Source organism: Pseudorca crassidens, chromosome 1 (assembly GCF_039906515.1).
Source record: "Pseudorca crassidens isolate mPseCra1 chromosome 1, mPseCra1.hap1, whole genome shotgun sequence".
NCBI classification, from domain to species: Eukaryota; Metazoa; Chordata; class Mammalia; order Artiodactyla; family Delphinidae; genus Pseudorca; species Pseudorca crassidens.
This window is the reverse complement of record NC_090296.1, coordinates 133,163,561-133,180,485: the sequence shown is the minus strand read 5'-3', so window position 1 is coordinate 133,180,485 and position 16,925 is coordinate 133,163,561. Positions and strand designations below refer to the sequence as shown.

At 46.4% G+C, this 16,925-nt stretch overlaps 1 protein-coding gene across 3 annotated transcripts in view; it reads right to left on the bottom strand.

The window, feature by feature from the left end:
- IGF1R (insulin like growth factor 1 receptor) overlaps positions 1-16,925 on the bottom strand; it is a 307,863-nt gene that overhangs the window by 22,562 nt on the left and 268,376 nt on the right. For all 3 annotated transcript variants that reach the window (XM_067756101.1, XM_067756082.1, XM_067756091.1), the window contains 7 exons: positions 15,911-16,047; positions 15,277-15,436; positions 11,529-11,631; positions 10,919-10,989; positions 6,818-7,047; positions 6,442-6,552; positions 2,325-2,484 (listed from right to left, as the gene is read on the bottom strand). In XM_067756101.1, the coding sequence (XP_067612202.1) occupies positions 2,325-2,484; positions 6,442-6,552; positions 6,818-7,047; positions 10,919-10,989; positions 11,529-11,631; positions 15,277-15,436; positions 15,911-16,047 (972 nt within the window). The remainder of the gene's footprint in view (positions 1-2,324; positions 2,485-6,441; positions 6,553-6,817; positions 7,048-10,918; positions 10,990-11,528; positions 11,632-15,276; positions 15,437-15,910; positions 16,048-16,925) is intronic.

The following is a 16,925-nucleotide window of genomic DNA, read 5'->3' as shown; positions in this document are numbered from 1 at the left end:
GAGACGGTATTTACTAGGCCCCTGAAGCTATTACTCAATAATGTTTTTCAACATAATACTCCCACTCATTTTTGAAAATGTCTTCCATTTTCCATGTCTCTAGAAGATGTCACATAATTATGTTTGATGGCAGGCTTGCTTTATAATCCTAAATTATTGCTTCTTTGTCAGATTTTGATTTTCCACTCAATCATGTAACCTTTTCTTACAGGGACTCTTCCGTTCTCCTTCCCAGGAGAAAGGGCTGCTCTCCTTTTTAAAATGTTCATTTATGTCTCTAACTCTGCCACAAAGAGGTAAGGCTACAAAGCAAACACAGAGAACAAAGTTCCTTGGACGTTAATCAACATAATTTCCTTGTACTATGCTAACGGCCATCGAATTGCCTCTGGTAAAACTGCTTGTCATATTTGTAATCCATGGGACACTGGGCATTAGAAAAACATTTTTGAATCCTAGCGAAGAATAAAAACGAAGTGCTAAAGTTTTATCTCTGAATTATCCAGTGACGTGCAAATAGAGGATCTGCTTTTCCTTGCACAAAAAGGAAAGACAGAAATCCCAGAAAAAAAGCACAGATTATTTCCTCCTTAACCCAAAAGAAAAATTTCAAATTTCAGGAAGAAAAAACACAGTACAAAGAAAACATCACTATAAATATGCCACATGGTTAAACAGCAAATAGAGTCCTTGCTGATTTGGACTTCCAATGGCAAGTGGCACAAAAACAGCTCTCCCGCAGTGAGGGCGAGCAGGGAAGTAAAGGAGAAGGAATTGAGTTAGGCCACAGACACTAACGTCTCCATTTCCGAGGACCTGCCCCACACCCAGCACGTAGGTGCCTGGTGCTTTCCTGCACCGAGTCTTTCCCAGCATCTCATGGCTCTCTTACAGCATCATCCCCATTTCAGAGGTCAAGAAATTGGGGCTCACAGAACTTAAAGACACTTGCCGCAAGCCTCACGTCTGTTAGTGGCAGAACCGGGATTTAGTTTAGTTAGTGCCTGCCTGGCTCTGCAGCTGGGGAAGGGGAGCTGGTTGGCATCTCTGTGGGAGCAATCTGGGTCCTCGCTGAGAAGGGAAGGGGAGGGAGCAGGGTACACAGAGGAAGCCCAGGCAGCAGCCATAGGGGCTCTTCCCTGAGAGCCCCAGGGCAAGACAGCCTCAGACTTTCAGGGGTGTCAAATGTGTGGATGCCTCAAAGGGCCAATCCAAGGACACACGGAATAACTGATGGCCAAGGATATTTGCTATACGATATGGCTCCATCCATTACCTCTAGCTCCTACAAAGGAAAGAGAAAGATGCCTATCCCCACTTGGGAAACCATTCTAGAGGGGATACTCATTGCTCACCAAAGGGCCAAAATATTCATTCAAATTCATTGTTAAAAAAACCCCAAAAACACTGCTAAAGGAAGGCGAGCACTTCCAGAACAGACAGTTCAAGAGCTAAACAAAGAGGTTTAAATAGTTTTTGGATGTAAAGTCTTCCTGTAGCTTCTCAGGATAAATATTCAGCATTTTCCTGAAACATCATCATCTCACAGTGGGAAGAGCAGGTGGTTCCCGTGCAGCCCTGATGTTTTATGTGTTTTATCAGGCAGATTCAAGGACCAAAGTAAAAACCAAACCTAAAGTCCAAAGTAAATTCCTAACAAGTGACCACCCCCCTTTTTTGGTGTTACAGTGGGTGGTGGCAACAAGGGGTCTAAGGAGGAGTTTAGTTAGCTAATAAGTAAGGCTTGCAACAAAGATCAAGAGCTCCGAGGTTGACCAGCTCGGGTGTGAACCCCAGAAAGCAGCGGTCTTCCCTCATCCTGTAACCACTTCTGCTCTGTGCACGGGCTTCACCATCGGGGACCTCACCTCTTAGAAAACGCCATGGACCCCCGGTTGTTGTGAGGCAGACAATGTTCCTTGTAAGCTGGAAAACTGGAAGACATACTGGTAGTATGGAGGGCAACTTTTAGGCACAAGTCAAAATCACCTGAGGACACTGTCTCAACCATTTTTGGAAACAATGCTTAGAACTGTTCTGCCAAGAAACGCCTCAAGTGCCAGTAGAGGCAACCTCACGGACCATGGCCTCAGCTCACCCTTGGCCACTGCCTGGACCACTGCGCCCATGAACTATCAGGATTACAGCCAGGCTGGCTGGGTTTGTGACTATTGACTGGACACAATCACATTATTCCAGAGAGTAAGACTCTGCAGTCACGGGACGCATTGGAAAACCTCTCCACAGGCAGGCTAATGCCCACTTGGTCCCTAAAACATGTGCGAGTTTAGTTCTTGCTCAGATCTGGAAAGCTAAGGACACACCTCCGATTTTGACTGTGAAATCTTCGGCCACCATGCAGTTCCGGGCAGCGAGGTCTCTGTGGACAAACTTATTGGCGTTGAGGTATGCCATGCCATCTGCAATCTCTCCAGCCATCTGGATCATTTTGCTTAGGCTGGGAGGTGCTAGGACTGGATTATTCTGTTGGAGATTAAAAAAAAAAAAATCCACGTGAGAATTTAGGAATTTTTCCCTCCCCGTGTTCTTTCACGGTTTGCAAATCCACCTTTGTTCAATCTGAGCACCACAGGTCATTCTGCTAAGAAACCAGGAGTGGCTCAGAAGGAGGCCATGGCACTTGCCCTCTGACCACATCACAAAGCTGCAGAGAGAAGCACCTATTAGCACAACTTGGGAGGACCAGCATCTTCGATTTTGGGTGGGGCCAACATCATTTAAAGTGAAACCAGCAATTTTTGATATTAAAAATTCTGGATACTCAAATTCCAATTAGTGTATGTGTTCCTTTTATTTCCACAATCCAACTCCATACAGGGAAAAGGAGGGAGAGGACATTACAAAGGCCATGTGGAAATAAGCAAACGGGTTTCTTGAATGGACACTGGATGTGTTATTTCCTACATTAAGTTATTTAATCCTTTTCTCTCCCTTCAACTTTCTTCTAAAGTACAAAACCATCAAGATGAATTTGTTCACCTTACAGAGTGGCATTCCTTGGATTATTATCTTCTGTGGGTGCTGAGGAAAGCAAGCCCTTGACAGTTCATTTAAGTCCAGCAGAAGCTTATTCTGGAGGGGACCAATGTCCAACAGTGACAGGTAACACGGATAAACGTTTCCTCTTTGCAGAGAAGGGCAACATACCGACTTCAGAATTGAGAAGAAATACCCCCAAATAATAAATCCATTTAGAAAAGTTTTACATAAAATGTGTGTCCAAGCCTCTTTATCCTAAAAGAAAGTGTAGAAACCAATCAGCACCCCCAGTTTAGATGCTGACCACCTCTTGTTTGTGTGAGTTCAACAGACTTTACCTCAGTTTCCCTGACTACAGAGCATCTGTCACAACACAGCAAAGCCATCCTGCTCTGACAGGTCCCACACGTCCCCTTCCCAGCTCAAACCCTGCGCCACAGGAAGAACATGCCTGGGCTTTAGGATCAGACAGTCTGGCCTCCTGCCTGGGCTCTTTCACATGGGGTCGAGGCGGGGTCACTGCTGGGAGGATGACCTGGGACCAGGCATGGCAAGTGTCCGCCAGTGCCTGGCCAAGGTCCACACCCAGGGAATGCTGGTTTCGCCCAGTGAGGTGCTAGTTTCTGCCCCAAAGCTGGCTTCTAGGAGCAGTATAACAACTCTCCAAGTACTTGGGGGTTGGTTCCCTCCACTTGAATTCTAAAGCTACTATCAGGACTGTCTGTGGTGATTTAAAATCCTCATTACTGAGTTGCCTGGGGAAGTGATGTGATGACCCAAAGGGTAAGCCAAAACTACCCCCTTCCTTTACAAAGGGGCCTTGCTTAGAGGAGCCTTTTTCCCTCAGGACCTAACATTCTCTTTAACCTTTTCAGGGCTTTAGATATGCACGGTACACCAGGAAATTGGCAGGTAAAATGTTAACTTTATGCTCATAATACTTAAGTTGTGGAATATTAAGTTAGGCGCTTATTAGAAGTGGCGCTTCATAATATTAATATGAAAAACAGAATCAAAAAAAGGAACCTGATTTTAAGTATTGAAGGAGAGGGCTGACATTCTGTCAGTTCATGGTGCTAATACTGCCATTCTTTCAGACGTCTTAGAAAACAGAAATATTTAACTTGCTTAGAACTACTTAAGACGCGTATACACAAGCATCCGCATTTAGTGAGGGAAATGAATGAATCTTCACTGGGGGAAGATGCCAAGTAGAATATAATGAAACCACAGGATAAGCATACGTATTTTTATACTTGACATGGGTTAGAAAGAACAACTTTAAATCTGACAAATCTAAAAGTGAATTTTTTGGGGGGCTTCCCTGGTGGCACAGTGGTTAAGAATCCGCCTGCCAATGCAGGGGACACGGGTTTGAGCCCTGGTCCGGGAGGATCCCACATGCCGCGGAGCAACTAAGCCCGTGCGCCACAACTACTGAGCATGTGCTCTAGAGCCTGTATGCCACAACTCCTGAAGCCCGGGCGCCTAGAGCCTGTGCTCTGCAACAAGAGAAGCCATTGCAATGAGAAGCCCACGCACCGCAACGAAGAGTAGCCCCTGCTCACCGCAACTAGAGAAAGCCTGTGCACAGCAACAAAGACCCAATGCAGCCAAAAATAAATAAATTTTTTTTTAAAGTTAATTTTTCATCTGAAAAGGACTTTAGTAGTCATCTTGCCCAACCCTCTTATTTTACACATAAGGAAACCAAGGCCCAGAGCCTGAAGCAGCCACCTGAGGACGCAGACAGGTAGTGGCAGAGCCAGGACTAGGGCTATGTGTTGCAAATTTTTATTCTGTGCCTGAAACTGGGTACGAAGGAAGTAAGTGCTTCAGACTTTTCAGAGGTGCCTTACATGAATCTGATAAGAAACATACTACCACATCTCCAGTTACCCAGCTGATGAAGCTTTTCTCCTTTGTGCTGGCTTGTGTATTACAAAGTGAGCTGGGAAAAGGCACTAAGATCCAGGGGAGTTGGGGACCCACGCTGGGCAGAGCAGAGGGTGGATGTGTTGCAAACTGCCCTGCTCAGGGCCTCAGTCCACACTGGGCCTCGCAGACCTTGCAGAACCACATGCATCATCTGCTGTGAGTAAAGGAAGCAACGTGTAATAAACAAGTGCTTGGAACAAAAATTAAGGAACTACTACTTGGGAGATGATTAAGTTGCCAATTAAAAGAAGAAAACAAAAGATTAAGCTCAAACAGAGAAAGGCTACAGACATTCAAGAGGGGTCGAGAAAGGGGAGGATCCAAGGCACAAAAGCAGACCCAAAGCTTCCTCAACAGGCAGCAAAGTCAGGGTCCAAGTGAGGACTTGAGACCCACCAAGGCAGCCAAGTGAAAGGCAGATGTTGCTGGTATCACTTCTAAGTGTTTATCTCCCAGTATACTCTTAAAAGTCGTTCCTCCAGGGCTTCCCTGGTGGCGCAGTGGTTGAGGGTCCGCCTGCCAATGCAGGGGACACGGGTTCGTGCCCCGGTCTGGGAAGATCCCACATGCCGTGGAGCAGCTGGGCCTGTGAGCCATGGCCCCTGAGCCTGCGCGTCCGGAGCCTGTGCTCTGCAACGGGAGAGGCCACAATAGTGAGAGGCCTGCGTACCGCAAAAAAAAAAAAAAAAAAAGTCACTCCTCCAAATGTTACAAAGCTGGGTTCATGGGGAGACACCATGGTAACACAAATTGATATTTTTTTGATACTAAGTAGAAATCACTGTGCAGCTGAGGTGATGATCATTCAGAAGCTCAAGCAAGACACTGATTCCGGATAAAGCCTGAAATGTGGATGCAGGGCTTGAGAAATGGGGCTCCCTCGGCTTCAAAGGCTCAGATTGCCCACAGGAGGGGAAGGGGCACACGTCAGGTGGGGGCCTGTGAGTGAGTGGGTGTCTGCGCACAGAGCTGGGAGGGAAACCACCCGGCACAAGAATCAAGTCAACCTGACAGTGAACTCTGACAAGCACGACACTGAGCTACACTGGGTCTGGGATGGACAGGAAACATAATGGGCTAGATGGGGATCCACCAAGAACCAAACAAGAGAAAGCCCGTCCAGGAGAGAAGGCAGTGGAGGAGACAGGCACTCCTGGCTGGGGTGGGGGGCAGGAAAGGCTCCAGGGAGGGAGCAGTGCAGACATGGTCTGTGGGTGGGAGTCAGAGAGAAACGGTGGTAGAGGAGGTGACTGGGGGTGGAGGGAATGATGTAGCAGCAAAAGCACACAGGGGTTTGAGTAATAGGGTACCTGCGGACTGGCAAGTGCCTCTCACAAAAGATCCAGGTATCTCTCTAGTCAGGGAACTCCTTCATATACAGGACCAAGAACCAAGCACGGGGCAAGAAAAGGGAAAGGATTTAAGGACGCAGTATTTTCTGGGGGAAGGTTCTAAAGGAAAGGGAACAGTTAACATGGGATGTCAGTGAAAATCAAAACTGACCTCCATTTCTGGCCTCAGAGACCGGAGATAACTTTTGAGGTCCCCCCGGGTCATCAGTTCCATGATGACCAGCGTCGGCTGGCCCTGGGATACCACGCCCAGCAAGCGCACCTGTGAGGAAGGACAGAGAGAAGGGCTCAGAGGGTGAGGGCTGCCCACGATTGCGGCTCTCCCACCGCTGGGACCGTCTGGCCCAGAGCAGAGCCCATACGATGGGCCACTGGGGCTCACGGGCCAGCCCTGCATCACATCCAGAACCTTCGTGTGCACAGTGTCTAAAGGAACAGTGGGGTGATGGGGGGGATCCCTACAGAAGACAGGGCGAGACAGCAAACCCACAAGTGTGCTCCCCAACACATGGGGGCCCTTCTCTTACCACGTGGTGACAGTTGAACTCCTTCATCACCGAGGCCTCGTTGAGAAACTCAATCCTCTCGCGCATGCTGGCAGCCTCGTTCACCGTCTTAATGGCCACCCTGGTCTCAGGCTCATCCTTGACCACGCCCTTGGCGACACCTTCGTAAACCATCCCGAACGAGCCCTGTCCCAGCTCCCGGCTCATGGTGATCTTCTCCCGGGCGACCTCCCACTCGTCAGGCACGTACACTGGGGAAGAAGAGGCCAGAACTGAAACAACGTGCTTTGGGCAAACTCCAGGTCAAAGAGGGCAAGATGCCACTTCCTAGAACCCACGGAGGAGAACATCAGGAGACAAGGATATGGCTTGTTCTGGAATCTCCCACAGGCTGTGGATTTCAGCAAGGCCACTGTACAGTCAAACACTAAAATTTCAAGTCCTCAAGGAGTTCTAGATAATTCAAAGATACCAACAGCATATAAGAACCAGAAAGTCGTCCAATTTGAGATGTTGCTATAAGTATAAAATTCATGCTGGATTTCAAAAAATAATGTAAATATTTCAGTAACTTTTTTACTGACTGCATATTAAAACATAATATTTTGGATACACTGAGTTAAAGAAAACCTTATCAACATGTATTTCACCTGTTTCTTTTTCCTATTTTATATGTGGCTACTAGAAAAATTTCAGGTTTCTTATGGGACTGGCCCTATATTTCCATTGGTAGCTCTGCTCTAGTCTGGACAGTTTCTCTGGCCTTGCCAGAGACCCTGGAGGGATGAACGAGGTACGGAAGCAACTGAGCTCTGGCACCGAGGGGCATTCAGTGGTGACCAGCATGGAGGGACAGCTGATGAGAAGGACCTCCCGAGGGCTTAGGCCTGGGGCCTGTGAACTCAGGGACCTCCCACCACTGGGGTGAGGGGCTGGGGGGGTGGGGCTTGGTAATGACTAAGCCTGAATATGATTTCCTGTCCAGCCTATGCTTCTGGTCAGATTCAATTTGGTTTAAGTAAATAAATAAATAATTCTAGGCAGGAGGAAGGAGAAAGAAAGAGGGAAAGGAAGAAGGGAGGAAAGAAAGAAAACAAAACAGAGGATTCATCCTACCACTCTGATGGGCAGGCGAGAACTAAAATAAAATCAACCTGTTCTACAGCTCCATAAGAAATTTCAATTATTATCATATTCTTCTAATGCTGTGTGCTTACGTCCTTGCCTGAGAGGGGAACCCTTGGCATGCTCCACTGGTAGGAAAGAGGTGGTCCTGGCTTAGAAATGCAGAAGGACTGAGAACCTGGAATGGCTTCTGTTTGCCTTTAGGCTTTCAGATGTTAACCGTGGGCCTGTAGCTGGATGTAAGAGAAGCAGTGGATTGACAGCTATATTCCGACACCCCCAAGTCCCAGGTATCTACCTTTAAGTGATATCTTAAAGCAAAGATGCCTATAAATTAGGCCCAGGAGATACCACCAATTTACACCTCTAAGGAATTTCCAATATGGACTATGTTAATCAATCTAGAATTTTCTTTCACATACATTTTTGTATTTCATAGTACGTATGTATGTGTTCAGGAATTTCACAAATGGAATTACAACCTCCATATGGCTTAGACAGTTTATAGCCCTGAAGAAGGGGCTGATGCTCACTTAGGAGAGTCAGTATGCAAGACAACCCAGTAGATAAGACTCTTCCTGATACCCCTCAGAAAGTATAAAGAGACACTGTATATATCCATTTATCTCTGAAAATCCAGGCTTGCTTTTAATCAGAATTAACGATGTAACACACCATGAAACATGGAGTTAAAACCAATCACATTCATTCCCTGGGAGGTAGCTGATTCAACCCAATAGCTCTGACTTTAGCCAGCAGTCCTAAGCCCTGCCAGGCAGGAGAGGTTTACGTGCACAATGTTATCAGCGTTTCCCTGGAGGGGATTTTCAGTGTACTCTGGAGAATGGTGACATGCAGATTAGCTTTTGGAGAGAGAAGTTTTTAAAGCATTTTTGAACTGCAATGTCATTTTGTTGCCCCTTGAGGAAACTAGCTATAAGATGCTTGTCAAAAGGCTGAATAAATTAAGTTCAAATAAGGTGACAGTCTTCCTACCTGTTGGCCTGGGTGACAATAAGTTTTGTTTGTTTGTTTTGTTTTTAAAGAATCAAGAAATATTATGAAGGCACTCTGGAAAGACACAAAATTTGAATTCAAATCGCCGTTAGAGTCTGATATGATTGTATTTGTGCTCTCTCTAAACTTCCTGGATCCTTCACAGTCAAAGCTACAAATGCCAATCTTCTTGCTTTATTTCAAAACTGAGCAGATTTTTGCAGTAGCCTTACTCCACACTGATAGAGTGGGAAGTGGACTTGCATTTTCCTTATAAATTCCATTAAGTGTGTAATGACTCCTCACCTTACTTGATTAAAAAAAAACCTATTATTTATTCAAACAATGCATAAAAATCGTCTTGCCTTTTTATTTTAAAGAAAAAGAACCTCTCCACAAGTAACTACTCTTTTAAGTTTGGTGTGTATCCTTCCAGAACATTCTCTGAGCCTTATATGTACACACACACACACATACATACAGACATGTAGGTGTGTGTGTACATATATATGTCTTTTAAAAATACAACTTTGTGGGCTTCCCTGGTGGCGCGGTGGTTGAGAGTTCGCCTGCCGATGCAGGGGACACGGGTTCGTGCCCCGATCCGGGAGGATCCCACATGCCGCGGAGCGGCTGGGACAGTGAGCCATGGCCGCTGAGCCGGGGCGTCCGGAGCCTGTGCTCCGCAACGGGAGGGACCACAGCGGTGAGAGGCCCGCGTACCACACACACACACACAAAAAAAAATACAACTTTGTGAGACCTTTATATAAAGAAGAAGAATGTCCTCATTATTCTACACTTGATTCACATTCAGAGGAGTCTGCTTTTGATTGGCTTTATTGTAAACACAATTTGAATTAGAAATTATTAAAGAAATCACATTAATAAAACTTTACACACTTATATAGTGCTTTTAAATTGTTTTCTCATTTGAGGATGAGCAATTAGAATAATCATGACTCTTTATTTCACGTCTCCTGCACACACACTTCCACTTCTGAAGCATGAGCGAGGCAAACGTGTTTTCTAAACACATCCAGCTGATTCCATGCACTTATTTATTCACTTGACAAACCCTGGCCAGCTGCTCCTGTGGGCCAGCTTGCCGGTCTCCCCAGCCCCCAGGACTTCACAGTCCTTCCCCACAGTGACTGCATCACATGTCAGCAAGATGCCAGGGGCTGCCTCATCCTGATTTCTCAACTGCCTAGTTCTGTGACCAGGGTGAGTTTCCCCTCTGAGCCTCGTTACCCCACTGACAGACAGATGAGCATCAGACAACCCATCCTATAGGGATGCAGGGATCAAATGGGATGGCATTTGTGAACGTCTCTAGCAAACTGCCAGTTAGTGGTACCCAGTGACCAATGTCTCACCCTGACTTACTTTGAAAAGTTAGGATTTTGGCAAACTTGGAAGACAAGACAGCAAATAAGGAAAAAAACCTTCCAAGTCAGACCATCTCAGACGTTTAACTAAATGGCTCTCATGAGTTACTACCAGAGGGAATGTGAACAGGCCATGAGGGTAAGAATCGTGAAGACCCCAGTCAGGAGGGAATGAACAGAAAATCTCCAAGATACAAAAATCAGAGAAGCCGTAGTGATCAAAGACAATTATAATGACATGAAACTCAAGCTCAAACTAGTTTAAAAGGACTGTTTTGTCAGCTGCAGCATATCTTCCAACTAGATGTTGACAATTATACAGATTTTTTCATTCTAGCATAAAATTTCAAGCAATTAAATAAATGGATTACTGTGCTGGCCACATTCATCTCTGAAGCCCATTTTTCCTTGGGGCAGCCCAGACAGTCCCAGAATTTTTGACATATTCAGTGAACTGCTCAAAACATTGGTTTAAAAAAAAGTGTTAATGAAGATGGATCTGAGGCCAAAGGTCCCTCAAAATAATGCAAGCCTCCTCCCCTGAATTCGTAACACTCCCCAAAGCTCCTGAGCTGGGACCCCAGACAGTGACTGTAGTTTAGAAGCTTACCATCGGCTGCACTGAAGTACTCCGGGTTCACAGAGGCATACAGCACTCCGTTCCCCAGCCTGCTGTTATTTCTGTCAAAAAGGATGAAATTCAGGTTAGAAAATAAAATCCCCACATACTTTTATATATATTTTCATCTTTGTTACCTCAGTTTTATTTGTTCTGATTCATTAAGGACCGGGAAGGGGTAGTGGAGGTACTGTCAGGACAGCTCCACCACACTTGCTAACGCCTCTTTTGGCTTCTTCAACGGCCTCAAATTAGAGCTTTTTAAGAAACATTTGTTTCTTTACTTTGTTGGAAATTACTTTGTTGGCTTATTTGATGTACAGGGTTAAAATACCATGTTTGAAAAAGCTTTGCACAAGCAGCGTTATCTGTGATGGGACAACCAGTGTGGGGATGATCCAGACTCCAAAGAAAAAGTCTTTTTCTGTTGTTGAATCATTAGAAAATATTCTCTTTTTTCTGTACATTTGATTGGAAAATCAGGTTTTCTGATCCATAAGATAATTCCTCAAACTTCTCAAAAAGTTCATCTTAACTTGGGTTCAAATCATCAAACCAGTCAGACACAGAAAGTATCTGAACTTTTCACCAAGTCACTCACCTTTTTCTATGGAAGACGTACAGCATTATAACCAACCCTCCTACTATCAACAGAACGGCAATGGGCAGAGCAATGATCAGATGGATGAAGTTTTCATACGTTGCTGCAGAAACAAATGGGAAACAAGAAAATGTCATGAGGTGAACAAACTGCTCGTGTCCTTTGTTTATATTTAGCTGGAAGTATGGGGAAAAAAATCCTTGAGAATTCCTTTATTGCCTATCATGAACTAGGAGTTCTGAAGGTAAACAGTATTGTACATAAAAGAGAAAAAAAACAAACCCTGAATTATTTGTAAAAAGATTAAATAAGTGCCGATGGAGGAGTAAAGTCATTTTTATTTTCGAAGTACAGTGTATTCTGAAATAATAGTTCAAATGATGGATTCAAGTAAAATAATCTTTGTATACAGTTTGATAACTATTGGTGGAATTGCATACATTTGCTAAAAAAGAGAATAGATTCTTATGTATTATAGTGCTCAAGCTGTACTGACTTTTATCTGTCTTAGGACAGTTCCACAGACAATTAAAAAAACCAAAAAGTAACTGGATGGCACCCCTTGCCAAAGCTGCTCTGAATACGCCCCAAACATCAGAGTCTATAGTTCCAAGCCTGAGATCACAGAGCTCCTGCCTGCTCATCACCATCCGCAGCTCTTACATGACAGATGGCAGGCTGGATGCTGATCTACACACTTGAAAATTCTGTCAGATGCTGGTGATCGGCATGTCCATAGGTAGCATAACAACCAGACAAGTGGACCACACATGCTGCAAGGATGCAGGGAGGAAGGGAGAGGGGAAGGGAGTCGGGGGAAGCTCGCCAAGCACAGAGGATGGTTGGAAATGATACTGGAGAGAAACCAGGGCCAGCTCCTAAGGGGCCTTGTCCAAGCTAAGCACTCTGAACTTCATTCTGCAGATTAAGCGGAACCAGTGAGAGCTCTCCAGCCCCACAGTGAGCTGGTGGGATTTGTGTGGGAGAGATGGCTGTGCCTGAGGATAGCCTGGAAGGGCTGGCAGCGGGGACGAGACCCTGCCCTGTCTGGGGCAGCGGGTGGGGGGGGGTGCCCTGGGCATGTTCTGCATCACCCAGCTCAGACCTCACCAAGGAATCACTGCTCCTTGTCTATGAATGAGAAAGCCTCACAGAGATAAACTGTCCTCCCCAGGGTCACACATGCAGCTGGCTGGCCATGACCTAGGGATTGGAACCCAGGCTTCCGGCGCCTCTGGCTCATATTTTCCCTACGAAGCAAGCGCCCTGGAGGCTCTGAGCTGAGGCGGTGGTGGTGGCTATAGAGGCTGGATTCCAGAGGTATTTCAGAGGCAGAATCAATGAGATGTGGGTTTGAATAAGAAATGGGTGGCAGGAGTGAAGGAAAGGGGAGGGGTGGCTGTGAGGTTCCTGGCTTGGGTGGTGGGTGGATTACGGGGTCACGGACTGAGCTGAGGAACAAAGGATGGAGAGAGATTTTGAAGGTAGCAACTGTGATTCTGGTTTTGTGCACGAGGCGTCTGAATTGCCCGTGGGACACCCACGTATGTGGAAATGAAGTTGGAACTCACTGGGGACCAAGTTACATCTATTGTAGATCACCCATCAATGATTATTCTGCCACTAAACACTACTATTATTATTACTCTGTGAGGACTATTAAAGCTATTTTAATTTTTTAAATTAAAGATATTTTTATCAAATAGCTCTAAAAATGGATACAGGCTCCTGCATTTCCTAATTCTTAAAAATACTTGCAAATTAACAGGGACTTTGGGAAGCTAGTGGAGTTTCTTTTTTGCCCCCGAGGATTATTTCTTCTATCTCTATCACTTATACTACTGGTCAAGTTGTATCCTATTCTTTTTGAGTTTCACATTTCAACGGGGACATGGAAAAAGTGGAACACATCCAGAGAAGAAAAAAATGACCGAATGGCTAGAAAATTGTCCTGTGAGACTGGGCTACAAGAAAAGGCCCCAAACCTGAGATTATTTAGTCTGGAGAAGAAAAGCCTAAGGAGTAATTTAATAGTATTCAAGCACATGAAGGGTTCCTAAAAGGAGAGCAGTTGCCAGAAAGCTTCCAAAGCTTCCATCTCCTCTGAGGATTGAACAGGAGGAAGGGAGACTCAACCACAGCAGGAGAGAATCTTGTCTGACACAAGGAAAAACTGCCCAACGGTAAAGCAGGCACGCAGATTTAATTTCCCCATGGTGTATGCCAACTCCTGCTGGAAAGATGCCATCAGAGTGGCTTTTGGGTTTCCCACTGGCTCCCGGCACTCACAGGGTTAAAAACGCGGGAGCAACGGCAGAGAGGAACCTGTCATCTCTGCAGATAAGCCAAGGTCACTGAACCCCAGAAGCCAATGCTGCTGTTTCAAAGAACACAGCATCACGCTAGACCTCGAAACCTAGGCTCTGTTCCTAAGGGATGGATGTGGAGAGGGGAGGAGAGGAGAAGAGAGAAAACAAGCCACTTCTTTGGGGAGGGCTCTGGGAATATTGTGAAAGTTCCAGCGCTGGAGTGTGTGGCACTAGCCAACTGGAAGAGTAGGTAAAATGGACCACATGGAGAATTCAGACTATTTTAGATGATGGAATTATCTTCTCAAGCATCTGTTTACCCCTCACACAGCGCCAGGCTCATCAAATGCTACCTCAAGGTCTGCAATTCTATCCCCGCACATCCTTCTTTTGGTATCTGTCACTGTGTAGACTTCCAAATACCATGCATGTCTTTGACTAGGCGCTAACCAGGTGGACTGCTGGATTGACTGAATCCTGAATTTAAAAACTCAGACTCCAGACCAGAGTAGCACAGATGTGGACACCAGGAGAAACCAGGGCAGTGGGAATTGCCCACCTGACCCCAAAGTAGCACCACTGAGCAAGGCGGGACTGCTTTTTCTTGCGGAAGCAGTCAGGAATAGTGCTATGCCAGATTTGATCCCATTATCTGAACATGAAATAATCTTAAAAGTTTGGTTTCTAATACAAAATAACAGAAACTCAAAATGTAAATAAGGGATATTTATGTCACCAAACGAAAATACTGAATTTTCTTGGCCAAGCAAGTATAGTGCCCTTGTGCTCATACATTTTACAAAACTCACTTTTAAAATCTAAAATCCTCGCCTAGAATGGCCTTCTAAGAATTCTGTCTTGTCGATGGTTTGAGCATAAACTCACCACATGGCCCAGTCTCTGTGCCAAACAGGGACCACTGTGTGCTTTCAAAGTGTGTTGCTGCTTTAAAAGTGCATCTGTTATTTTACCGCTGAGGAGAGACAGGGGTGATGCCTCAGCCTGGGATGCTGTCACGGCGACTCCTGCCCTGGAGCAGGCTGGAGCAGAAGGCCCCCAGGTTTCTGTCACCCCTTAGGATTCTAAGCCCTGAGTCGGAGCCCCAGTCAGCATCCCTGACGAGGCAGGAGGCAGAATGGTCAATTCAATGCTTTGTAAAATGCTTTGGACATAAACCAAGTTGAGAGCACGGGCCCCTTGCTGTCTCCCTCAAAAGAGGGCCTCAGACCATCTCCCTGCCCATCAGATGAGGTAGGGACTCCAGGTGTGGCAGCTCCCCAGCCTGAGCTCCTAGATTAAGTGCTGGCAAAAGTGTGACTCTTCTGAAAGGTGGCCGACAGAAATCAGAAAACCAGAGAGCCAGGATGACGACCCAGGTTTCCCCAGTCCCAGCACCACCTGCTTTCTGTTTTCCCAGCAACTCCCTCCACAAGCCTTACTTTTGGCCTGGACATAGAAGAACACAGGATCAGTCCACGACCCGTTCCCAGAGAGAGAGGTGGCCTGGATCCGGGCCGTGTAGTTCCCCGGGTTGAGCCGGTTTAGCTTGGCCCCTCCATACTTCCTGTACTCCTGTCTGGACACACATTCCCGCTGATCCTGGAGGAAATAAAACATATGTGTCAATTTCCCACAAACACACTGCCTCGCCTCTCGCCTCCCGCCTCCCACCTAACACTGACCCCAATTTGCAATAAAAGGGAAAACACCCAGGCTTACATTATGGCAGTCCTGCAGTAACTCTAAGCACGCCCGACCTTTAACCAAACCTTCTTTCTTTAACCAAAAAGAGTTCCAGAAGGATTAAGTTATTAAGCCCAATCTCTAGGCTGAAAGATCGTTTTCTGCAAAGAAACAGTTTCTTGAGGGTGAGGATAAGCCAGCTCCTCGCACACTGTGAGAATTCCCCAAAGAGCATAGAGTTGGTAAAAAGACCTGAATCCTCACTGACTTACCTCCTTATTTTACTGTTCAAAGTCTTCAGCTAACCAGGAGGTGCCCTGTGTTGAAGTGTAACACACGCTACACCTGCAACAGAAACGCACCCACACACGGCCGGTGCCCCAGTCTTACCTCGACTTGTGATCCATATTTTATTTCATACATTAAAATCAATCCATTGGGATTCTCAGGTTCTGGCCATTTTAAAAAGATGGAGTTCTCAGGCCTTGGCTCCCAGGTCACTGGCCCAGGAATGTCATCTGCTCCTTCTGCGCAACAATTGAAATAGGCGATAAAGTTAGATTCGAGTCCTCAGGGAGGGAGAAAAACACTGGACTAGCCTAAGAACACCCTCCCCAACCCCTCGTGCAGGACTGCGGACAGCGGTCGCAGCAAATCCTCCTGACCTGGCCTTGCACACACAGCAGGGGTTTTGGAACTGGAGCAACCTAATGACCTGTAAGTCTCAAGATGCCACCATACCCTCCCTTCCCCTCAGTCTCCCAACAAAAAAGCTCACTCTCAAGTGCAGGAGGAAAATCTTGGCAAATTGAGTCACTTAGGTCTGCTACTCGGCTTCTATGCGATGCCATCAAACACAAGCATCATCGAAAAGGTGCTGAGTGAGCAGAAGCAGCGGCATCCAGCCTCCAAGCCGGGACCCAGATCCTTCATGCTCTGCATCTGCACGTGACAGATGCAATTTCTGCGCAGGTGTAAAGGATGGTCCCCGAGCCCGCCTGGGAGGGAGCCGCCAGGAAGCTGGTGCTGAGCGCAAGCTTGCTGCCCTCATCAGCGATTCCTGAAGCTGCCGGGTAAGGCTGGGGTGCCTGTTCTCCTGCTTTTGCTTCTTAAAGCAGTAAGCCAAGTGGTGAGCAATGTCACTGCAAGTTCCAGCTGGGAAACACTGAGAAATCAGCTGGGCTTTCTCTCCTGGGAGGGTGAGGAGACTAAGGCCGGGTAGGCTGGCAGCAGCACGTCGGTGCCAGAACTGCGCCCAGGAGGCCCCGCCCCCAGACTGCAGACACTGTGCTCTGTGCTACCTGCCAGCTCTGCAAGGAGGTGAACCGGGCAGTTCACCCATCCTGAAAGATGGATGTATGGCTGTCTAAGCCACAGGCAGCTTCTAACTTACAAGGGGAAGGTG